The 24,072-nt window shown below is 37.1% G+C and overlaps 3 protein-coding genes across 7 annotated transcripts; 2 read left to right on the forward strand and 1 right to left on the reverse strand.

The window, feature by feature from the left end:
• Positions 1-1,978: 1,978 nt before the first annotated feature.
• Positions 1,979-3,732, forward strand: LOC105052451 (basic leucine zipper 23). The gene is made up of 2 exons (XM_073244902.1): positions 1,979-2,268; positions 2,731-3,732. Exon 2 carries the CDS (start codon positions 2,753-2,755, stop codon positions 3,428-3,430), a length of 678 nt encoding a protein of 225 aa, XP_073101003.1. The 5' UTR covers positions 1,979-2,268; positions 2,731-2,752; the 3' UTR covers positions 3,431-3,732.
• A 4,808-nt stretch (positions 3,733-8,540) lies between these two features.
• On the forward strand, positions 8,541-13,315 carry LOC105052450 (pheophytinase, chloroplastic). 3 transcript variants are annotated; one of them, XM_010933260.4, is made up of 6 exons: positions 8,541-8,746; positions 9,222-10,005; positions 10,433-10,659; positions 11,364-11,555; positions 11,683-11,839; positions 12,841-13,315. In XM_010933260.4, the coding sequence occupies exons 2-6, from the start codon at positions 9,241-9,243 to the stop codon at positions 13,096-13,098; spliced, it is 1,599 nt and encodes a 532-aa protein (XP_010931562.1). In that variant the 5' UTR covers positions 8,541-8,746; positions 9,222-9,240; the 3' UTR covers positions 13,099-13,315. The 3 variants fall into 3 exon arrangements, with proteins under 3 accessions (XP_010931562.1, XP_010931561.1, XP_010931560.1); XM_010933259.4 differs by having other exon boundaries at positions 8,545-8,746; positions 9,088-10,005; XM_010933258.3 differs by having other exon boundaries at positions 8,545-8,746; positions 9,101-10,005.
• Positions 13,316-14,172: 857 nt separating this feature from the next.
• LOC105052449 (uncharacterized) lies at positions 14,173-24,060 on the reverse strand. 3 transcript variants are annotated; one of them, XM_010933256.4, is made up of 8 exons: positions 23,903-24,060; positions 23,032-23,166; positions 21,416-21,515; positions 20,268-20,418; positions 18,214-18,769; positions 14,849-14,924; positions 14,685-14,731; positions 14,173-14,572 (listed from the first exon to the last, which is right to left on the reverse strand). In XM_010933256.4, the coding sequence occupies exons 2-8, from the start codon at positions 23,115-23,117 to the stop codon at positions 14,383-14,385; spliced, it is 1,206 nt and encodes a 401-aa protein (XP_010931558.1). In that variant the 5' UTR covers positions 23,118-23,166; positions 23,903-24,060; the 3' UTR covers positions 14,173-14,382. The 3 variants fall into 3 exon arrangements, with proteins under 3 accessions (XP_010931558.1, XP_010931557.1, XP_010931559.1); XM_010933255.4 differs by lacking the exon at positions 23,903-24,060 and adding an exon at positions 23,427-23,854; XM_010933257.3 differs by lacking the exon at positions 23,903-24,060 and having other exon boundaries at positions 20,268-20,434; positions 23,032-23,048.
• Positions 24,061-24,072: the final 12 nt, after the last annotated feature.

Here is a 24,072-nt window from a genome sequence, read left to right on the forward strand (position 1 = left end):
GTTTGAGTATGGGCATTTCCTTTGCAATTTCTTTGACCAATGGGCCTCTATCCACGCAGTCAAACCGCCAAAAACTTGCAAGCCAAGTGTACTGTGGTCAACCAGTCTTGGTGCACCCAAGGCAACTAAACCGGCAAAAACTTGCAAGCCAAGTGTACTGTGGTCAACCAGTCTTGGTGCACCCAAGGCAACTACCTAAAGGTTTTGGGGGGCCATAACTCACTATCTTTACATACGAACCGTCCATCCCTATCAGGTTGGCTATCGGTCCAACAGGTACAGTAACCGGGGCCCTCTTCTGAAGTCGTTAGGACATCCTGAGCTCTGATGCAATTGCTGAATGTTGAATATATCTATCATGGATTGTCCAAAGTATCTTTATGCATGTTGACTAACATACAAAATCTTCCATCAATAGTTGTAAGAACCTCTTCATGATTCATACATGGATCAGAGTCATGATTCACAATTTGACCTGGATCAATGTCTTTGTTCCCGTATCGTGATGATATGGTTGACCAGTTGTGAAGATAATCAAGATGTTTTAAATATTTATCATAATTGAGAAACATAGCAAGACCGAAATATTCATTGGTTTAAAAAATCTAAAATGTGATACTTAAAAATTTCCAACTTTCGTCGTTGCAGCTAATGTAAATCATCAATTGAAGTTCAGTAAATATATCACTTTAGATTTTTTTCTATCTTGTACAATTTTTAACATTTAAAATTTTTATTCAAATATGCAGCATAGACATTTTTAACATCTCCTTCTATTATGGTGTAGAATAGAAGACATCATTAGTTTCATATTATTTATAAGTTAAGAGAGACTCTGACTTATATAGGAAGAGACTTTTCTTCCTATATGAGATACTTTTTGAAAGGTAAAACCATGAAGTTTATGGGTCAGAGCAAATAATACTTTATATGCTTAATCATAAGCCTTTGGCTACAACAGTGACACTCAAGATAGGAGACCACCCTTACGACTGTGGGGCTCTTCCTATCCGTACATCAATCTGTGGTAAAAATAAGAAGGAGGATATCTCTCTGTCCGTATACAGACTTTTCTTTTATTAGAGGGTTGTAATAATAAGAAGGAGGACATCTCCCATCCGTATATAGACTTGTTGATTGGGAGATTATATTATGGTGTACAAAGAAGTGCATCATTAGTTTTACATTGGTTGTAAGTCAAAAGAGACTCTGATTTATGGAAAAAGGATTATCCTTTCCATGTGAGGCGTCATTTGAAAGGTAAAACCATGAGGCCTATAGGTTAGAGTAGACTACCTCATGCGCCAAGCCATGAGTCCTTGACTCAAATATCTCTTTTTTTCTTTTCAATTTTTCAACCTTCTATCTAAGTAAATCAAGATTTTAGTCCATCTCAATATTTATCATCCACATGAATGACTAATATTTCAACTTTTAATGTCATGCGTAAAGCAGAAAAAATATTAACTAATGCTTAAATACTGTATCCATTGATACCCCAAGTTATATTATTCCATCTCAAACAATAAAACTAAAAATAATAATTATTCTGCAAGCATCAATCATAATAATAATAATATTCATATGGTATAAATGTAAGACTATACATTCACTATCTAATTTAATGATTGAAGCAGCAAAATAAAGATCTAAAACATCTACCATGATCTAAAAGATCTGAAAGGGCTATGACATAGTATATTTGTGTATGAATATTCTGAAAATATATAAATATTATTTATAAAAATTCAAAATTTTACGGATCATATTCAACAAGATAAAAGCAATAAATAGTTAGCCCAAGTAAACGTTCTTACGCTAGGAATGATCCTTCCAATTGACTTCTCATAAGTTATTCTTGACATAATAAAGCTCTCGTTTATGCCCCCCCTTTTTTTTTTAAGACAATATTTATTATTATTTTTTACAAAAAAGTCGGTCAGCCTTCATTCAAAAATTATTTATAAAGCTACACCCGAAACAAAAGGTGAAGACACCAGCACTCCTCCGACGAACCCTTCCACCGCAGTCACATCAAGACTCGAACCTCTACCTCTCATTTCCTCTTTCCCAGATTCTGTTCCCCTCGGAGCAGTAAAAAGAAAGATTTAGTAGAAAAGGCTTCGCCTTCTGTCTCGTCTCCGTGGTATTGCCCTTCGCTTGGAAGCTTTTTGATGGTTTCCCACTTCCGAGCCAGTCGATAAATTTTTGTGCCAAGGTCTTATTTTGATTCTCGATTTCGACTCTTTAGGCGAATCCACAATTTGGGTACCTCTCCAATCTCACAGAAAAGTTCCATTTTTTCTGGTTTGAATGTTGTGATGCTAGCTGTACTGTGATGAGATCAGGGTTCTCTACCTTTGGTTGCGGTTTTTGTAATCTTAGTGTGCACCTTTGGTATCTGTTTCTATTCTGAATATATAGTGCTCAATTTAATTAATTGGGTATTGCGGTGGGAGCTGTGCTTTAGGCCTCTTATTTGGATGAATTAATGATAGGAAAGGAATCATCTTTTGGGGCTTCTTGATTGATATGAGACTCTTTCGTTTGGATTTAGATGAATATATGTGGTTTTAGAGTTCATTGATTTCTCATACAATTAATCTCTGTTTGAGAAAGGTGGTTCCTTTTTTCAGTTCTGGGCTCGCTTAAATTTGCAAGGCAAGTGTTTGATTTAATTCGTCAGTAGGGTTGAAAGAGTTATCAAGATAAAATTAGTGTTCTTTGCAGTAGAGAAACGGATGCAGCGAGGATGGATGATGGAGGAGTAGACCTTTCTAGCCTCCTCCTGTTGCCGAACCCTGAGATGTCGAACACCTTTGATGAATTCTTCAGAAAAACTAGGACGTGCACCCACACCCACACCTGTAACCCTCCAGGACCTGCAGCTGCCACACATACACATACATGTTACCACACTCATACCCAAATGTTTGCCACAGCCGAAGAAGAAAGAGAAGGAGAAAAAGAGCAGAAGAAACCACGGAAGCCATTTGGGAACAGAGAGGCTGTTCGGAAGTATCGGGAAAAGAAGAAGGCCCATGTAGCTTATTTGGAGGAGGAGGTTAAGAAATTGCGCCTTGTGAACCAGCAGCTCTTGAGGAGATTGCAGGGGCAAGCAGCTCTCGAGGCTGAAGTGGTTAGATTGAGAAGCCTTCTGGTGGATCTTCGAGCAAAAATTGATGCTGAATTGGGTACTTTTCCATTCCAGAAGCAATGCAGTGGTGCTGGTTTAAGGTGTAATAACCCTGCACAGTGTTTCGGTGGGAACGGAGAGGTGGTCAGTTGGGAAGGGAGCTGTGGGCCTGCAGTTGTGGATTATAAGACCAACCTAGATGGGGATATCGAGAAGAACTTGGAAATTGCTAAAGCTGTGAATTCATTTGATGTTATGGGGGGTTTCATGTCATCTGCTTCCCAAGCTGAGTGAATTGCATAGCTGAAACAGTGGGGTTTGAACTCTTGGACATCTTGCGATTGTCTTGACTCTCATATAATTTCTGAGTCATCTTTTGAACTGCTTTGTCACTAGTGTCGAGAGCATCCAGAAGAAAGAGTTATAGGCAAGAATGATAGACCTATTACAAGAATAATGTTCCACAAACGGCACATGCTTCCTGCCCATGATATGTTTTTGGAAGCTTTCTATGTACATAATAATCTAATCTCTTTCTTGGGATAAATATACATGATATTCATATAATAAATCATCTTTTGGTGGTTTTTGAGAAATTCTGATCACCTCAGTTGTCCAGTGGTATTATCATGTGTTTAACTGTGAAGATTCTTTAGTTCTGCAACTGTATATTGCCAGTTTACTATATCTTATAGAACTGTATCGATACCTCGCTAGTTCATATTGTCTTATAGGCAACTGCAAATGAGATATTGGAGTCCATTTCAAGTGGTGGAAATTCCTATTATGTTTCTCCACTGCTGGAGAACTACTGAGATAGAATATTTTCTCTATTTGATATTTGACTTACATAGTATCCAGGCCTCTTTGGTACCTGGAAGTTTGTGTTCCTAATTTAGACTTGTAAAAGAAATCCCCATTTGTCTCAAGAAGATAGCTTCTTATATAATAGACTGTAATGTCTTGAGAAATCTTTCCTACTTCTAGGTGTAGAATCCAAGACTCAGATTTAATTTTGTTGTTTTTTCCTCTTTGGAAGAGTAACATCCTTTTGTTTTTACGTGTTTGAAGTCTCCAGTGTTAGGAGGTGTCCGGGACTGTAATCTTTTGAGAAATCTTTCCTACTTCTAGGTCATAGAGAATCCAACATTGAGGTTTAATTTTATAGTTTTTTTCCCTTTTAGAAGAGAATAGCATTCTTTTGTTTTTACATAGTTGAAGTCTCTGGTGTTAGCGGATGTCTAGAAATGTAATTCACACCATTGAGTTTGCAATGGTTATGTGGCACATGTTGGACAGAATCTTCCAATGCTTTTCAGGGCACATTCTGAGCTTAACTAGATGGTGTGGTGGTTGGCCAAGGGATCGTAAGCTCAAAACAATAACTTAAGTCATCATGTGAGCAAGCTGTTAAATACATGAAATAATTCTTTTCAATCTGTCGTATGGTAAAATCTGCTTAAAAGATGTTTGAAGGCAACATGGAATATTTGGATTAATTTGACAATCACCAACTCTTTTACCACCAAAGAAAAAATAACTAAGGATTTGTCCTAATATGTGCCGATCTGTTGTGGAAGATCTGGTAGTAACAGAGACTCGAGGATAGGTTTGTCCTTACCAGTCAAAACTGGGCGTTTGTCTGAATTGAACTATTTTATGGATGGATTTCTGACTATGATCTCTCAACCTTATCAACAACAGACTGCATGACACTAGAACAGAACAATGGAAGAAAACGAAATATGAGCCCTGATTCTTTAAAATAGTTTTTGGGTTTGTAAAAATAGGTTCCGTGTTTGTGTGTATAAAACATCAACTTACCCCCTTTTGAAAACTGAATTTAGGCATATGAGATTTTTCAGATTTTCTACGTGTGGAAGGGCCAATCTGCTAAATCGTTGTTCAAGTAGCAAGAGGGAACTACATATAGGCAATATATACTAAAACAAATGAACTATTTAACTTTGTTTATTTTGGTAGTACCTTAATGCCAATCAAATATGGATAAAAGTTATATATGTTAATGGATTTGTAATCATCAACTGTTGACATAATCAGATAAATCAGGCAAGTCTATGTAGTTGCAAACTTGAGATGGAAATAATAGTTTCTTAAGTTAAAAAAAGATAAACAGTCTGATTAGCAGGAAATGCTGAAGTTCTGAGAGGTATTGTCTGCTAACAAATTACAACAGGCATATTTTTGCCACTTGCCCACTTCTGCATCATTTCATTTCACTTAAATTGCATCATACCTCAACTTGGCTCTCCAGTATGTCACACTACACATTGCAATAACTTGCAGACTTTGGAGCTTCAATTGACTGAAATAATATTTCATGTTGCTTTGGAGGATATAATAGCTTGGTTTCTTGCTTTTATCATGACTGCACTGTCATTATGTCACAAAGCATCCATTTGGTTGACATTTCATACACCATATAACATTATTCTTATTTATGGGTCCTGGTGAGCTGCGTGCCTTGATTACAATTTGTGAAGAAGCCTGTTTGTAATCATAGATGACCATTTCTCTTTGTGAGCATAAACTTCTTTTGCAAAAATGTTGCAAACATTGTGTGAGATATATCTCACGCATCATGGGATTTCCTTTTCGTCATTCTGTTGGACACCGATCTCCTATTTTTTCGCAATTCCTGTTTTTGAAAACAGCCAAACTACAATTCTTTTATGAAAATTGAATCTTGATTCTGTATTGTAGTTATAGCACTGTTAGTATATTTTTATTTTTTCATTTTCCTTTAAGCTATAGATTATGTCATAAACAAGCTGGCATCTCATCTACAAATGCATACCCATGCTGGAGAGGAAACTGCCTTTCTTTTCTGTCACAGCCAATCACCACTATTGCCACCCTACCTCCACTTCTCTTAGAATAGTAAAGTGGATAAATAGCATATGGAATAACATGTATGCACGCATGCGTGTATGCATGTACATGCGTATATTCAAAATCTTATAATAAAAAAATCATGATTGAGTTATTGAACGATGATTAATATATGGTCTTAAAAATGGCTATACTAAAAATTGTTGTATGTGACATAAATAAATATACAAATGGCACGCCATTCTACAAGACTCTTCAGAAGATGGTATTTCTTCTGTTATATTCACCAACCAGGTGTGTAAATTATTACAACATAAAGCATGCAGTTGCATTCAGAAAGGTGCAGTTAATATTTTTTTATCAAACAGGTTGGTGTTTGATTAGTACTTTTTTCAGGGTCAATCCCTCGAACGCAAATGATAGTGATGTACCAAAAAATGGTACAAGCAACAGCAAAAACAGGTTTGAAATCCCTAGAAGGGACACAGTTTAATAGTATGCGTTCCTAAACCTTTTATTCATACTCTTTTGGCAAAGTCCAAGGTTTAATGCTAGAACCAGAAGTATCACAGCTCATTTTAATCCATCTTCAAACATTGTACTCGGGTGATCTTTAGACTTAAATGAGGGCTCAATCATGAAGTTGCTATTTTTTTACTATTCAATTTTGATGAGCCTAAGTTTTTTTTTTTTTTTTATACAAACGGACGGTCATACTTTTCTAGGATAAGTACAATCTAGAAAATCAAAATACAAAATATCATGTAGTATCTATGGTCAGTCATCACTTTGATCTCAGATCCAATCACCAGTATGCTTGGTGATAAAGGATGTTATGCAATCTGTAGCGTTGTTTGCCTTCCAAGAGACGTGCTGAACAAACGTTATAATGAAGATATAAAAGGACCTCCAAATATTACAGAGTAGTGGGTAAGTTTTCATATGCCTAGCCTTGTTCCGAATTCAACCAATGATAGTGGCATAATTATCATCGATGAAGATCCTATTTGTTCAAAGTTTTTCTTGATTTAAGCATTATTGAGTCACTACATTATCCTCTTCTCCGAAAGGAATTCTTGTGATTGTAGTTGCCTATTAGCCAACCTCAAGTACAATGCCCTCCAATCTCCGCAAAATATGCTCAAACTCGCATTAGCAATTTTACCAAGCAGTCTCCTCTACCTCCGCATGTGATCACTTCATAGTTTACGTTGCATGATATCACTGCCAGAACAATATTACACTCAATCATTAAGTGACACCAAATCAAAATCTTTGAAGCATCCAATGAATTGTTGGGATGCTGATTTGGTTGAATCCACCAATTACATCACGTATACACTTGGATAAACGCAATAGACTTGGAACTTAGTTTACAAGATTAATAACCATAACTTAGGTAGTAATAGGTCATTTGAGGAGGTTGAGATATCGCATTAGAGTTAAGAATTGGTGTGGTACAGGAGTACATGCATCTTTTTTTCTTCTTCTTCTTCTTTTTTTGTTCAATCTCTTTTCTTCTTCTTCTTCCTTCTGATGCAAATGGAGGAAGGGCGACCTTGCCCATGAGTAAATGGATGTTAGTTGGGGCTTGGTGCAATTTGATCATTCTGGAAGTACTATATGGATACATAAACTCAGCAGAGAGGTTTAGTTTTTAATATGAAAAAAGTGAGGATATTACAAGGAAAATATAATCACCTTTTCACTTACAGATTCGATATCACATTTCCATTTTGCAGATTGGTGCAAATGTATGATGTTAGGATAAAATTGCTTCTGAATCTTCTATGATAAGCTCACCAATGCACAACATTGATCTAGATTGCACGAGTCTTGAATGGTATTTACAAAATATTTTGTCCATTTTGTCAATATGTTAGCTTCCACTGGCAACATTGGTTGTCTATCCTATATATTTATTATTCATGAATTTATCAACATGTCTTCAACATTGCTCTTTAAGCGTAAACCTTATTTAAAACTTGTGTAAAGGTATTAAAATCTTGTGCATTTTTTTTTTTAACATGCCAAGATGAGGTAAAAAAAAATCCAAACTAAAAGAGTTGGAGGCGATTTTATCCAAATTGCAGAGTACTGTATAGAATCTGTAAAAAACAAAAAGATACTGCATTTACAAAACAAAAAAAACGGGTGTTTCTTTCTTTGTTTTTTTTTTTTTTTTTTTGGGAAAAAATAAAAATCTGCCCAAAATCCTTCTGCCGATGCTCTAAGGTCCGGATCCAATGGAAGAAGACTGCAGGTGACGTGCACGATTCAAACAGGCTTTCAGGCAAATCAGGAGCCCGTTATATAAGCAAACATGTGCCTGGACCACGCCCAGGTAGACCAGCGCAAATCGCGGAGCACGTGCACGGTGGATAACGCGCAATCGCGAATTCGTGGTATGAGGGTTAATGTGGCGTGCTATCTACCGTGGGATTTGATTGGTCTACCTGGGCGTGGTCCAGACAATAATTTCCCCCATTATATAAGTAAACGTGTGGGTCCCACCGAACCAACCTCTGTTTCACTCTTTCCTTCTCTAGCGGGTTCTTCCCGCTCCTTCGGCGACCTTCCCTCGTGTATTATATATATATATATATTTATTCTCTTCAAATTCCCTGGGCTGCTCTTCTTGTCTCAGAAAAGCTTCTCCCTCTTGTCTTGCAAGCAAAAACGTGGAAGCTTTAGAAGTAGAGGAAGAAAATAGCGATTAAATCGAGCTTGATTGATCGGTGGACCGAAGAATTAGAGGTATGATCGAAGCCCCCTTTAAATCTCTTCCAACTATTTCCGATTTCTTTTAGGTTTTCTTGGGAAATGTTCATATTTTTCTTGAAGCAGACATGTTTAGAATCGATTTTTTTCTCCTCATTTTTTTTTCTTTTTAAGTTAAGAACAGTCCTAAATTTTTATGTTATTTGGAGTTTTGTAATTGTGTTTTTTTAGGGTCAGTGGATTCATCTAATAACTAGTTGTCTCTTTAATCTTTGATATATTATTTGCTTCCCATAATTCTATGAATCCATTCGCCAAATTTAATCATTTTAGTTTAATATAAGGCCTTGCTCTCCAAACTCCAATACTGGAACTAGCACTTTTTGCCAGGAATCTTCTCTTCGCCATTCGATGAAGACCCTTTGACCTCAACCCGACGAAGCAAATAGAGCAGAGAGCTTACCGTTTGTATTGGTCCTTGTTGGCTGAAAGAATAATTTGATTCTGGCAGGGTAAGTAGCTTTCGAGAGATGGAGTTGCTCTCCATTGGCTGCACTTCTGTACCATGCCATCACTTTGCTAATCTGAACTGGAAAGTTGGAGATAATAGCCTAAGTTTGAAGAATTCCAAGCTCTTTCCCCGTAGGAAAACTGGAATTTTCTGTGTTGCACCTAAACCCTCTTGGGGTTTAGGGAATTCTCACCAGGACAGTGATAAGGTCGAGAACCTCTATCAGAAAGAAGGGATTAGATTGTTAAGTCTGCTTGAAGGTCTCCGAAATCGTGCCAATGCTGAGATCACCACTGAAAACCATAATTATTACGTGACTGATGGAAAGGTTGATCTGAGGCATATCCCTGAGAAAGTTGATGAGGTTGCAAAAGTTCTGATTCCAGGTCTACCCGACGACGACTCTGAGGAGAATCCTGGTTCTCCAATCTGTAGTTGTTTTTGGGAATGGAAGCCCCAATTGCCAGTCCACTATGAGAAGTCTGGGTTGGAGAATGTTCAAGCACCGAACGTGCTCTTTCTTCCAGGTTTTGGGGTTGGATCTTTTCATTATGAGAAGCAGTTAAAAGATCTCAGCCGTGATTATAAGGTGTGGGCATTGGATTTCCTGGGGCAAGGCCTGTCATTGCCATCTGAAGATCCAGCTCCTTCTGACAAGCCAGGAGAGAGTACTGAACAAAGGGATGCAATGTGGGGTTTTGGGGAGGTATCTGAGCCTTGGGCACAGGACCTAGTCTACTCTGTTGATCTATGGCGAGACCAAGTTAAGCAATTCATTGAACAGGTATACTTGCTAGACATTATTTTTTCAGGTTCTAAATTTATTATTTATGTGAGTTAGGTTCAAGTGTTTTTAATATCTTTAGTTAAAAAGCTCTTAGCTTGGTCATACTAATGATGATTTTCTTTTTAACCTCTCTTAATTCATATATCAGGAATGTTACTTGACTTGGTAGCTCCCATTCCATCCTTTGTCAGCTTCTGGAAGTGAACTCATGAACTTTTTCAGATCATCTGTTTAACCTTTTATATCGCCGTGTATGAACTCATTATTTTTGGTCCTTGTCTTGTTTGTGGAGTGGCAAACTAGTATGACACATTCCGTAGTAACGGGAACTACAACACATATAACTGATCTTGCATTGCTCATTTTTATGGTTAAATGACTTCATAGTTAAAATCAAGCTTATATTTGGAATATCAATTTTCAGGTTATCGGTGAACCGGTTTATGTCGTTGGGAATTCTCTAGGAGGCTTTGTTGCTCTATACTTTGCAGCATGCAATCCAGAGCTAGTAAAAGGGGTTACATTGCTCAATGCAACACCATTTTGGGGATTCCTCCCTAACCTTACTAGATCACCTAGATTGTCCAAATTGTTTCCATGGGCTGGGACATTTCCTCTACCTTCAAGTGTGAGAAAGCTCACCGAGTTCATGTATGTATTTGTTAGTTTAATATGATCCTTTTAATCATTTTATGACTGCAATTCATTGCCAGTTACTATTTTTTCTGCATATGGATCAGCATGAGATGATTTTTCCATGGATGGTTCTGATCAGTATGCTTATAAATTATAAGCATAAATTTGTAATGAAGTATATGTCATAACTTTTTTTGAACTTTTTATTATGCTCTGGGTTCTCCAATGAGTCATGTTTGACCAGGGACCTTTTTTCTGCCTGACATGCTTAAGAAACAAATCTGGAGATTGGTCTTAATCATTTGTAATATGCATTAAATTGGTCCAGTCTGAAGTTATGGAACCATTTGATGTGTTCCAGCTAACTGGGGCCTAACTGAGACATCTTGGGGATATATGGTCTAGATATAGTTTTTTTTTGATGAATGATGGCATGATTCCTAATTCCATGGAAGGTTTGATAGTTGGATCCATATCCAACCATTGAATCCGTAAACTGGCCATTTCAGGTTTATATTTGTTTGCACTCCAGTGGAAACCCGATTATTTTACTATCTTAATATGATCATTGTCAGTTTGGGGCAAAAGAGATTCCCTCTATGCTGATATTTGTTTTTTCCTGATCATCAAGTCATATATGTAAAAGATGTTATAATCTGAAATATCCATTTTTTGTATTTAAATAAGAATAAGCTGAGATGTTCTTTTCTCTGATTTAGATGGCAGAAGGTAAGCGATCCCGGTAGCATACTGGAGCTGATAAAGCAAGTTTATGCAGACCCTTCTACAAAGGTTGACAAAGTCTTCTCTCGCATAGTTGAAACAACACAACATCCTGCAGCAGCTGCATCACTGGCCTCAATAATGTTTGCTCCCAGGGCACAGCTATCATTCCAGGAAGCCTTGTCGAGGTATTGGAGGAACCAAACCATTAGTCACCAGTCTGAATCTGCCAATTATCTCATGCCGAAGAATTGTTCAAAGCTTGTGTACACAGGCACTCGCTATTTTATCTCTAATTTTTTCTTCTGAAAATAGGTGCCAAACGCAAGACGTTCGCATCTGTCTCATGTATGGTAAAGAAGACCCCTGGATTAGGCCTATCTGGGGCCTTAAAGTGAAAAAACAATTGCCAGAAGTACCATATTATGAGATTATCCCAGCTGGTCACTGCCCCCATGATGAGGTTCCTGAGGTATGTTCCATTTATTGTTCATGATTTAAAGATCTAGCACTTGTTAATTTGGTTTGCCCGGACAGAAGTTTGTATTTTTAACCCATTGTGTTAGCAATTTGTTTCTTGAGTGGCCGATGGTGAACATTAGTCCAAACACTACCTTTTACCTTCAAAGTCACATTGGTAAACCTGCAGCATTTTCCTGATCACAGCATTGCAGTTCTCATGATGAAGTCTTTATTACGTGGATTGAAAAAAGATTTGCATATATTTCTAAAGCTTGAGAAGGAAATATACTCATACTTTACCATTGTGATGCTTCCATTTATAAAAAATCTATTTGTTGAAGATTCATGTGTATATTATAGAAACATAGCTTGTAGGAAGCAATAGCTGGAGCACTGGACGTTCGCTAGCACTAAGCTGATTTCTAATAAATCAGTATATGAAAGTGCTCCACAAGGAAAGTGAAATGATAATTATGAAGACGAACTTGTATCATATAGGATTAGGGGTTCTACTAGCAAGCATATTAGACTTCTAGTAACATTCTTAGGTTTTCCGACCAGTGCCCAAACCAACCTGTATCACCTTATACTTCGAACCTGTAGGCACTGACCCATGCCAACTCACACCACCTCTGTTTCTTTGTGTGTGTGTGTGTGTGCGTGTTGTATGATATGGTGACTTGTGAGTTGTGTCCATACTTCGATTTTTTAATCCTTGACGTCACTACATAATCGTTACCTGGAGCACGACTCTCGACAAACTGAAATTATTCCCTTATATTTATTCAGATCCAATAAATGCTAGAATATCTGTTCTTTCTTTTAGCGTGTATGCCAGGTCTTGACAAATGAGCTCAAAATGCTTATCTACTTGGGTACTTTCATTTGTGAGATATAGCAGCTTGAATATACTCTAGTGATTTTTTTTTTTTTCCTGATACTTTATAAACTCGAGTATCTAGTCTTGTGAAGAAGATGGAATTAGGAGTGTGATTCTCTTTTGGCAAACAGGTTGTAAACTTTTTGTTGCGTGGATGGATTAAAAACCTGGAGTCCAAAGGCTCTATTTCATTGCCTCTTCTTGAAGAACCTGACAATGTTCAGGATGGCATCTTTAGAGAGTTGGAGTTTGCCAGAGAAGGATCACGGAGATCAGTTAAAGTACGGTTTTTTGGATCAAAAATTTCTGTTTGGAACCTGATAGGCTCTTTTTTGAGGTCCAGTGTTGCAAATTTGCCACTGAAGTCTAGTGTTGCAAATTCCAGATAGTGCAGCTTATCATGCTCTCTAAGCCACTGAATATTTTCTTCATAATTGTATATTGTTTATTCTTTATGTAACAAAATTGGTTGGGTGCCTATCTGCTGAAAATTATGAGCACGGCACCACTATGTTGTTCTTGCTGCAGTTCTCAACCGTTATATGGATGGATATACACAGCCAATAACACAAGCTGCTCAATGTGCATGTTTTATTATCTCTTCCATATTCTAGGATTTCCTGAGCAAAAGATACTGTTGTCAAACTTAAATGAAAAAATTTTTAGGATAATTCTAGATTTGGTCAATAAACCAATGCAATCACTGAATGGAGCATTCTGGAGGCTTAGTCTTTGGATTTGTCGCACATGCCTAAGTACGAGGCAGTAATGGTGACACTATCATCTTATAAAGCAAAGAATTAGATCATGACAGCCGAAGTCCATGCCTCATCTGTCCCGCAAGAGCTATGTTGCACAAGAGTTCTGGTGTTCATGAGTTCTTTTCAAGTTACATGACTTCAAAGAGTTCTTTTGTGATCCAAAAACCAACTCTTTGCAGTGGCTTTACGAAGCCCTTGGTGCCCCACATATCGTTCAAGATCTTAAGATTTACTTGTTTTGTGTTAATGAAATGTCCAACATTGAAACATCTTATGCACTTGAAGCAGCATGAGAACATTAAGCAAACAGTGATTATAAGCAATTATAACACTATTTTATGGTGAAAAAAGTTTCATCAAACAAGAACACCCCCACATCAAGATTGACACATTATATGATGACACTAATGGCATTCAGATGGAGCCTCGCCAGCACCATCAACCAAACGGGTGTGGAAATTCATGTACAATGCAATGCATCCGAACATTGGTTATTTCGAGGGATTCTAGCATCAGTACCAAATAAAGATAGTAATTGAGGCTACAACTGTCTGCACAACCTCCATCGACAAGAACAGCGAATTCATTATAGTGGAGAACCACAGTAACTCGACAATACTGTCGTGGATACCCACAGTAACTTGAGAACCAGATAGAAAAAAGGAATCTCCCCAAAAACAGACAAGAAGATCAATGAAGAGATTTGAAGTCAAAATTCTAAGCAGCTTCGCTCATGAGTAAGGCAGAAAGACAATTTAGTGAGAAGAGCATGGGCGCACATCTACACAGTTCATGAGCAGTCGTTGTCTAGAAAGATGGTTAAACATGAATTCCTAGAACTGCTTCACACCCAGCTCCCGAATGAATTTAAACATTTTTTTCTTAATACAAAAAGATAATAGCTGAAAGTTGTTACAGATGCTGTGCTCTCCAGTCGACAGCAAAATTCTCATCATCATCATCACCGTCATCATCATCACTGGAGGACTCATCACTTGACTCTTTGCCCATGAATGCAGGACGATTTTGCCCTCTGGCAAGACGTGCAGCCTTTACTTCCAAGAGCTTCTGCTTTACCATATTCACCTTCTCCCTGTATTCCCTGTTTTATTTAATGATAAAAACCAAAAAGACAACGGCAAAAAGTGAGGAAAAGTGAAACTAGTTCAAACATCTTGGATAATTGAGCTGCACTTTTGAGCCTGAGAACTCACTGTTGCTCAAGAGACGTAATCCCCTCTCTCTCCTCAGCAGCATCAATCTGCAATGGTGTAATTTTTTTAATTGAGTACATCATTATATCAGTTCTTGTATTCTTTAGTTTCACTAAATGAGGACTTTTTCATTGTCACAAAGTTCCAAATGGCGAAATTCGAACCTCTTCTTCTTCCAGGCGGTCATCCACTTCCTGCAAGTCATCCTGGATTTCCTTCTCAAATTCTTTGTATGCATCACTGCATGAAGTTTAACCAAAATTGCCTCAAGCAGGATATAAACAGGAAGAAAACTTCGCTAACGGCATTGCCAACTGGTGAACCAACTGATGCAGCAAGGCTTGTAAAATTGAAAAATATCTTAAAAAAAAGAAGAAAAACAGAAAGCAGATGGAAAACAAGGAACTTCAGAAGATATGGCATGACGAATTTATACAAACAAGCATCACCAACACACACTGTAACCAAGAATCCATAGAGTGAAATGGCCAAGACAACAGTTCTATCTATTCTAGATAACTATTTCAGAATCAGGTATCATAGTCTAGAAAACTCAGCAAATTCAGGATGCCAGCAACAAGTTTCAGCTTATGCCTTTAGGGTTCTTTGATGCTATCAAGAAACATTCATAAAGACCTAAAAAGAACACTAGAAAGAAGAAAACAACAGTGCAATTATCATGCCATGTAAACATCCCTGTCCGATCATCAGTGAAGCCATCCTCCAACTAACTGGCAGTCGACATTGTTTGATATATATCTTCCATTTGACAGGAGGGTTCTGATATCTAAACCTTTAAAACATTCCATCTATTAATGTTCCAGAAGTCCATTTCCACCACTAACAGCCAAGGTTTTGATATGAATTTAGATCAAGAAAAGCCATCAAATCGCTAGCTTCTGTAACATTTTTCATTGCCTGTGTCCCACGTGTTCCTCAATCATATACGGAGTTCTAGCAGCGATATTCATCAAGGATTCCTTACTTTGCACTATGGCCGGGGGTGTCAAACAAAAGACAGTTTATTTTCCATGTTACCATTACTAAGGTTGAAGTGCTATCACAACAAACAGCAAAACCAAAGGGTCAGTGGTTACCAGTGTCAGGTGGAATAATGCAGAGAAGCTTTGCTCATTTTCAAGAACTACCTTATTGTAGTCACATATTTTGGGTTGCAGTTTAAAGCTTTTTAGTTTCCCGAGTACAAGGTATCAATTACTATTAATCATTAATAGAAAAAACTATGGAACAAAAAGAATCAATCCCCACTCTTCTTTGGAAGAGCCACACTACTAGTCATCGATGGGTCATCAGCATACATACTTCAATGTCATTCTCCTATTAGACAGTACAGATCTTGCACCCTGGCATGCCAACAAAGGCTTTCCAAGGTTCATCACCTTGAAACAGCCATCAATTGATGTAATAACCTTTGCTTTCTTTCACATCTGCTATCGTCCATCCTACTGGCTAAGCTGTAATACTTAAAAACTTTGCCAATGCAATTCCTCTGGGATGGATCATCCCCTTTCCCTTTTTCTTTATCTTTTCTCCATCACAAGGTTTTAATTAACCTAACAAGCAGCTATCTACATCTATCGTCAGGTTCCTCTTAATGGTTGATGATTGGTAGGTTTCAGCACCTTCCTAATAAAGTTAAAAAAGGAAATTTCATCTCAATAACTGTAATGGTACAACTATATGGGCATAAGTTCTGCCTTCAATAAATTTCTTATTCTGCTCCATCTACATATGCCGAACAGCCGTTCAACTAACATGCTCTATGATGATCAGTCCACCTCAGTTACATACATTGTTGGAGGTATCTGATAGGTTAGGAAGACTGCAAAAATCTCCAATCCTTAGAATGCAATTCTGAATGTATTCAGTATTCTTGCATGACATGTGTTTATGGCTATTTTAACTTCTCGAGATTCTGCTTAAGCAAAGGATTTCTTGTTTGCCACAGCCATCCAACGTCAGATTTAGAATTTAACCATCCTAAGCAAAACCAAGAGCATGCACATTCATGGTGCCTGTGACACGAGGAAAAAAGGTCCAAGCATAACAAGAAAGAGAGGATTCCAGAAATTATAAATTCTGATGAACATAAATTCTATTAAACAGTTTTAGTCCTAGCACATTAGGTCCATTAACTCCTGAAAACTCCATCAATATATCATCTTATCAATGCAAAACTAGTTAAATTGTGTCATACAGATTTTTCATCCCTCTCAAAACGAACCTCTATTCATATAGAAATGTGAATAATCACTCGCACTGCTCATGATACAAGTAAACACCTCCTACTCAGGAAAGAAGCTATGGACATCATTTGAAATTGGCAAACAAAAGACATGGAAATTGTTAACACAAATCCTAGAAAAAAGTGTGCTTCACAATCAGACATAGGAGCATGGATTTAAGTGATAGTCAGCATGGTACAGGAGGATAACATGCCAACTGCTTTGCTGGTATGTGGCAATGGCAGAGCACTGGTTGCTTGCCAATTATCAACATGCTGTTGTACAGTGCATGACAAGCACGGCACAACAAGGCACGCACCATGCCCATGCTAGGCCAGCATGCCACCAGCACGTGACACTTCAATCCTTGCATAAGAACATAATTTTAAATATGGCAACCCTTGAAAAATAGGCTCCCAAGGATGCAATACAATTTTTCTATTATATAAATACATTGGACAATATCTATATTCAACATAATTAACCTAGCAATCTCAACGTCAAGCAAGAGCATAAGGTCAGAGCTCACATATGTCGATTTAACAAAGATAAAAACAAGTTAGGCATAAAAAGTTGAACTCAGGATTATATACACTCCAAAAATATTTGTTACTATTTATTAGCAAGAAAGACCTTCATTAAAAGTTGCAAACCTTTTTATGGATAAAGACCCAAGGAAGATTCTTTTTGTTTTTCAAGAGCAGATAACTTTTCACTAATCTGAGAACTACAATGTCCAGACAGTTCGACGACGTAAGACTACAATATATGTTGATTATTCTAAGAACTCTAATGCAATGAGTCCACTAGTTCAAATGAACAGGAACACCTGTAGCCTCCAGGTTCCAGAAACCACCAGAATTTCCAAAGAAAAATCATGTACCTGATGAGTTTGCCACGAAAATTTACTTGAAGAAATGATTCATGAGACATATATTTCCAATCTAGTTCATGATTGGTTGCATAAATCGTTCCATAAAAGAGATTTGGATACAGTAGGACTGTTTATAGGAACGCTGAGAGATTTGTGTGAATTCATTTTTTTCATGGGTTCCTAACAATAGAATACGTTTAGCTTCTCAAATGCTTCAAGACATGTTGGACAAGGTTCTGCAACCACCACTTCACACAACAGTCAAAATACAGTTTCCCAGTTATTAAAACAACTAGCATTGCTACAAAGTCAAACCAAGAAAGAAAATCAGTTTCATAGTCCATCAAGCAATAGAAAGCATAAAATCATGAGAAGTTGTGATTATAGATATGGTGATAAAGGATCTTACTTGATATCAACCTTTACAGGTTCAATTCCACGTGCACGGAGATCAGCATCCTTGTTATCAAAGAAGCCTTCAGGTAATGCTCCTTTAACCTGCTTGGCTTCCAGATTGTCCTGCTGTTTTGATGGTTGACTGAGCTGGTTGGACTGAACACTATCACTTTCTTCCTTTCTATCAAAGAAGTCATCAGGAGGAGCTCGCTTTAGCTGCTTGACTTCTAAACTATCTGTATTTCTTGGAGCTTGGTTTTGTTGTCTGGAGGACTGATTTTCACTTCTTTCCTTTTGATCAAAAAAGTTTCCAGGAAGAGCTCCCTTGGGTTTCTTGACACTAGTGTCATCCAACCTTTTTGAGGGCTGACCTAACTTGGCAGATTCTTTAATTTCACTTCTTTCCTTCGTCCCTGAATCAACCTGCTCATCAGTCTTCATCACAGATTCTGGCACCTTCAATGATTGGCGCACAGGAGAAGAAACTTCTTTCTTTCCTTGTTGATGATCAGAGATATCGGATCCAACTGATGAGCTGGCAGATTGGATCTTTGCTCCAGTAAACGTATCTGGACATCAGTATGTTAATCAGTTGGCTGGTAAAATATTGGTTGGAAGAGTTTAAATAGTGTAAATAGACTGGATAAGCACGTCAAAGTGGTCATTAGGATCAGAAGCGTTGCAAGTTGCAGCAATAAAGAAATACATGAAAATGGCAATATTAACTTAGTAATATATAGTAAAGCTGAACTAAATATTAGTCTAGGCACTCTGTTGCTGCTGTGTGAAATAGCTAAGCATCATCAAAATATAAACATTGTCAAAATATAACCATTGTTGAAATACAACCATGAAAACACTAAAATTCGCTTTACTTTAGATATATCTTTTCTTTCCCAACAATTAAAGCATCTCTCACCCCCCCCCCCTCCCTCTTCTCCCTTTTCCTCCCTTCAAGCCCAACAATACATTTCCTTCATTTTGAGGATCCTCGAGCCAGTGACTGATAATATCCCAAGCTCCAGAATTATGACAGCTGACAAGTAACAAAAGAAGAGTTAAGAGAACTATTCAAGATGTATGAGATGCACAAATCAAGGACAAAGCAATGAAGATTCAAATGACAGGGGATGGGCATGAATTATACACACTGGAGGGGGCTCCAGTAAGAAAAGGTACTTTAATTTGTGCTAAAAGATGCAAGAAAAAGTGGGGAAGACATAAGGCAACATGGGTGGAGGTTATGATAAAAACATATTGAAAAGCTTGAAATAATATAACAGTGGCCTTAAATAAAACTTCTTGTGAACAAGCATTCAACAAACCATCCCTAGATGGTTGGGATGAAGCTAGATGGTTCTGGTTATGGTTGGTCAAGAAACTACTTGAGAAGAATGGGAAGTCACATAGGCATAGATTGTCAAAGGGTTCAAAAAGGTAAGATTTCAATAATATAACCAATATACAAGCATACCACATCTCTTTTGGGGGAAGAAAGGCTTTCACGATCATGGATAAAGGAATGAGGTTTATGTCTAAATCCTTATTCAGGTAAATATATAGGTCACTGCCCCTTGCTAAATCATGGATTGGGTGCATGTGGTCTAGAATCTAGCTAGGCACAAGATTTCAATCAACAACAAAGATTTAGAGGACTATGTCACAAGAATGGAAAGCCCCATGAGATATAAAATATTACACAAGTGAAGATAAGAAGTCAAAGAGGTTGTCAGTACACCAGCTAGATTTCTTATCAGATTAAAAAACCTAGCCTAAGTTGCTACTATTCCAATGGAACTTGCTAAATTATTGGTTTATTTGTCAGCAATTTCTATAATGTCACTTTAAGAGAAATGCAGCTTCAATCTCTCATTTACTAAATAGCATGACAAACCAGATTCCTGGTGCTCTTCCAACCATTTTGACAAAATGAGAGCATAAATGACATCGGATGAAGAAGTTGAGCATTTGTGGATGAGCAAATTCATTCCACCTTATAGGTTCTTATAATTTGAAACCCAACAATAATGCACTTTTCAAAAAACTTAGCCTAAGTACTTATCTTACCGGTCTTTTGCCTTTTTTCTTCTTGCTTATCAAAAAAATCTGTAGGCAGTGTGGAAGATGACCTTGGCTTCTGCACCTCTGCTGGAGGTTCAGTATTTACATTATTGCCACGAGTCAATCCAGCAGCACTAGCTTTTACATTCTCAATAGCCTGTTTGAAGAAGACACTGCCATATACATCACCAGAATATATAACAAATATAACAGACCTGCTTCTCGGTACAAATGTGAACACATGCATTCAGCAGATAAAATGTGAGCTCATAAATAAGGAAAAGTAAAATAGAAACACAGAGAATAATGAAGATGTGAGATAATAAAAGAAACTATCATAATCATAAATTTATGGCATTATTCATATTATTGCAAAAAACACACACACACAGATACATCACCAGCGAACTGTTAGAAAGTAACTTTAGGAAGAATTGTAAAAGGCAGCAACAGGCAACACCGACGTGATGTTACATCCAGTTGTAATATGGTTCATCCATTCAGCCTACTTATCCATCCCATTACAAGTCAACAAAATACCATTCAGAATATCCTTTTATTTTTTCCAACTGATCCTCACTCCAATTGCTAAATTTGGCACTTTTTGCACTTCCATTTGAAAAATTAACAGGAATATTATTTTCCAAATGGGTATGCTACAGTAACTCAACTACTAGATTAAACCAACCAAAATTTCAATGCACTTTTATACACATCCATCTTAAAACACTATATGAAACAAATAACCACAGAAAAAAGAAAACATTCACCCCCAAAAAAAATAAAAGATCTATCCAAGGTATCACCATAGAGAACCTCTAAAAGCACATCAGAGGAACATATAACAATGACAAAAGAGACGGTCACATATTTGCCAGGTCATAACTGAGGAAAGCAATCCTTGTATTATTATAATATTTTATTGTTGAAGCATAGTTTATATCAGTATGTTAATAACAAAGTTGGTGTCCAATGGAACAAAAGTTTAAATCAACTAAATAAATCAAGTCCTCTCTGTATAAAAAGAAAGAAAGAGAGAAAGTTGATGAATTATATGATATAGAAAGAGAGAAAGTTGATGAATTATACGATATACCAAGCAGAGGACCAGCAAATGCAAAAATTTGAGAAACATAAAGCAGCTAAAATCTTACCTCATGATGCTTTCTGGAAGCTTGGTGTGCAGGCCAAAGTGACTCAGATTTCAGAATAACATTACAGACTCTGCAAACTGGTTGATCATATTCGTTATACCTACACAAAGAAAAGTCTTAACCTAAGCTGACTGTAATATATCCACATTTAACATTCCAAAACAAGTTATAATTCCACAGCAAGAATGGCATCGGAGCATGTTTGCCAAATGTCAGCTTAACTGCTATGTCAATCAAGGCATATGTGGTAGTTCAACAAGCCATCTGTCTCTTTCATCAGAAAAACTACAAGTCCAAAAGGTTCTCACTGAAAACCTAAATGATTTGAATGAAACAGACTGATTTCAGTGAGTCTGTGTCCAATCTTGATTCAGCTAGTTCGGCCATTTTAGGACCAGTCAGTTAGTTTCACTGATTTCAACCAAAAATGAATTATATGAGAACCACACTTTTTGAGGTTATTCCTTAATTATTTTTTTCTCACCTTGGTGAACTTGCTCATGGGCACTAGAACTGTAGGAACTAGGAAGCATATTCACAAAATTAACCACAAATTTTGCAAATTTCAAATAGGTTTGACAGCATATAGGGTTTGGATTGAGATAAGTTCTAGGGAAATGAAAACATTTAAAAGTTTATATGATGTTAATGCTTGTATCTTGTACAGATTAAGCAAGATCTCGCAGATCTTGTTAATATTTGATGAACCATTACAAGAATGGCAAAATTCACTAAGACATATAATCTTATGAAAGTTTTGAAAAGAATTTGTTAGTGAGAGAAAGAAGCATAGAAGAAGTATAAACTCATACAAAGAATGAAAATTATAAGTATAACACAGAAAGAACATGATTTCATTGTTATTGCTCAGACAAAAATGATAATAATAAGAAGAAGCATTTTCAAAAAGAAGCACTTTTTCATTTGGTAGTTGTTCCATAAACACATGCAACAGAACCAATTTTTGTTGAGTATGAGAGTGTGGCAAAAAGTATTATTCAAAATCTAAGCTTAAAGAAGGTTTAATAGGTGTTTGATATGAAATTGCAATTGGTTTTAAGGTTGATCTTTGGCCATATCCATGCTAATTTTCAAATTTACAATTCAAGCCCTAACTTTTGAACTACAAATAGTCAGATTTGAGTTAATAGTGGAAAACATGATGTGAAACTACACACAAACAGTAATGACTATTTATAATCAGCTCCCAACCTACATATATCCTCCATTGGCTAAGGCAACTTTGTGAAAAAGAAGTTCGTGTCATAAAAAACTTGGAAATCCTACTTATTCATTGAATAGTTGAAGCACATGCATCCCCATAAACAACCCCTCTGAGACCCCATAATTAAAAAAATGTAGATTGTAGACAAAGCAGAAATGAAGCGGAGATTAATATAAGGAATTCCATCCACCTCTTAGGCAAAATTACAGGGCTTGGCAACAAAGCGAACAACGGTCCAAGGATCTTGCCTTTACATTTATATATTAATGAAAGGGGCAAAGTTAACTTCTTCAGTGCATATTCAAGAGCGTCCTACAGTTGCAATGATATTCACATGGCAAAGGCCAAGAATGTAGATTTTGCCGTGACGGTACTGAATGATCTTAAATACCTCACAAGTGGGGAATCAATGCGCTTATCCCGTTTCTGTGCAGACTCTCTCAATTTCGTTCGAAACAAAGCCTTCCTCTTATCCATTGCTGATTAATCCTAAACAAACATCAAATCCACTCCTGCTCCCAAGGCCCTGCGATGCCGCAATGAAATTATATATTAAAATAAATAACGTGAAGAACAACAAATGATCAACGCGATTTTCATCAAAAATTGTTGAAACCCAGACGGAATTATGGGCAATTGATTTCTATAACATGACGGAAGCTGAAGAATCTAAGAAATAAGAAAAAGAGAAATCGTATTTCATAGAAATAGCTTGATAATTCCAAAATTCCTCGAGACTAAGATGTAAATATACAAAAACTAAGATATAAATTTAAAGAAACGGACCTAAATTCCCTCAGCAGAATCTAAAATTACAGCCAGTCTTCCAAACTGTTTAGGGTTTCTTAGTTCCCTCTAGTCCTCTCTTTTGTTTGGTTTAGGTTGCGAGCGCCTTCAAGCCAAGCGCTTGGAAGGGAGATGGGAAATCACAGAGGAGAAGGAGGAAAGGGGTCACAAACGTTTGGTCGGACTTTATGCCTCGATCCACCTTTCTTTCTCTCCCTCTGTTGAACTCTATAAATTGAAATTTTTGTAGCCAAAGAAGAATCCTTTCGATGGAAATCTCCAAATCCTCCAAAATATCTCTCAAAACTTCAAGGGACCGGCTCACATCGCCACAACTCGCACAATCCCACATGCGTAAGACAAAACCCGAACCAGAACCTAAGAAACACTTCCGATCTCCCTCAAGTGCTCTCCTTCCCACAGATCTCCGAAAAAGAGAAAGAAATGAAAAGAAAAAGAAGCCAAAAAAAAAATACCTTTTAATTTTTTCCTTCTTTCCTTTTTTTTTTTTTTTTGTTGATTTTTCTAATGTTTTCCGCCGGTGCTTGCTTCCGTTCAGGAATCTCAATCGGGTGAGAGGCTTGGAACAGCCCAACGGCAAAGGTGAGACGATGGCTCAGGGTCTTATACGCAAGAGTTTAAAAAG

Source organism: Elaeis guineensis, chromosome 10 (assembly GCF_000442705.2).
Source record: "Elaeis guineensis isolate ETL-2024a chromosome 10, EG11, whole genome shotgun sequence".
Classification (NCBI taxonomy): Eukaryota; Viridiplantae; Streptophyta; class Magnoliopsida; order Arecales; family Arecaceae; genus Elaeis; species Elaeis guineensis.

What these genes read in the sequence shown, in the direction of transcription:
- LOC105052451 (XM_073244902.1), top strand. Translation starts at nt 2,753, where the DNA reads ATGGATGATGGAGGAGTAGACCTTTCTAGCCTCCTCCTGTTGCCGAAC.
- LOC105052450 (XM_010933260.4), top strand. Translation starts at nt 9,241, where the DNA reads ATGGAGTTGCTCTCCATTGGCTGCACTTCTGTACCATGCCATCACTTT. An exon ending in TTAAGCAATTCATTGAACAG is followed by an intron (nt 10,006 to 10,432) that starts GTATACTTGCTA and finishes ATCAATTTTCAG; the next exon opens with GTTATCGGTGAACCGGTTTA. An exon ending in CCCATGATGAGGTTCCTGAG is followed by an intron (nt 11,840 to 12,840) that starts GTATGTTCCATT and finishes TTTGGCAAACAG; the next exon opens with GTTGTAAACTTTTTGTTGCG.
- LOC105052449 (XM_010933256.4), bottom strand. Translation starts at nt 23,117, where the DNA reads ATGGATAAGAGGAAGGCTTTGTTTCGAACGAAATTGAGAGAGTCTGCA. An exon ending in CTTCCAGAAAGCATCATGAG is followed by an intron (nt 20,419 to 21,415) that starts GTAAGATTTTAG and finishes TTCTTCAAACAG; the next exon opens with GCTATTGAGAATGTAAAAGC. An exon ending in CCTGTAAAGGTTGATATCAA is followed by an intron (nt 14,925 to 18,213) that starts GTAAGATCCTTT and finishes AACTTCATGCAG; the next exon opens with TGATGCATACAAAGAATTTG.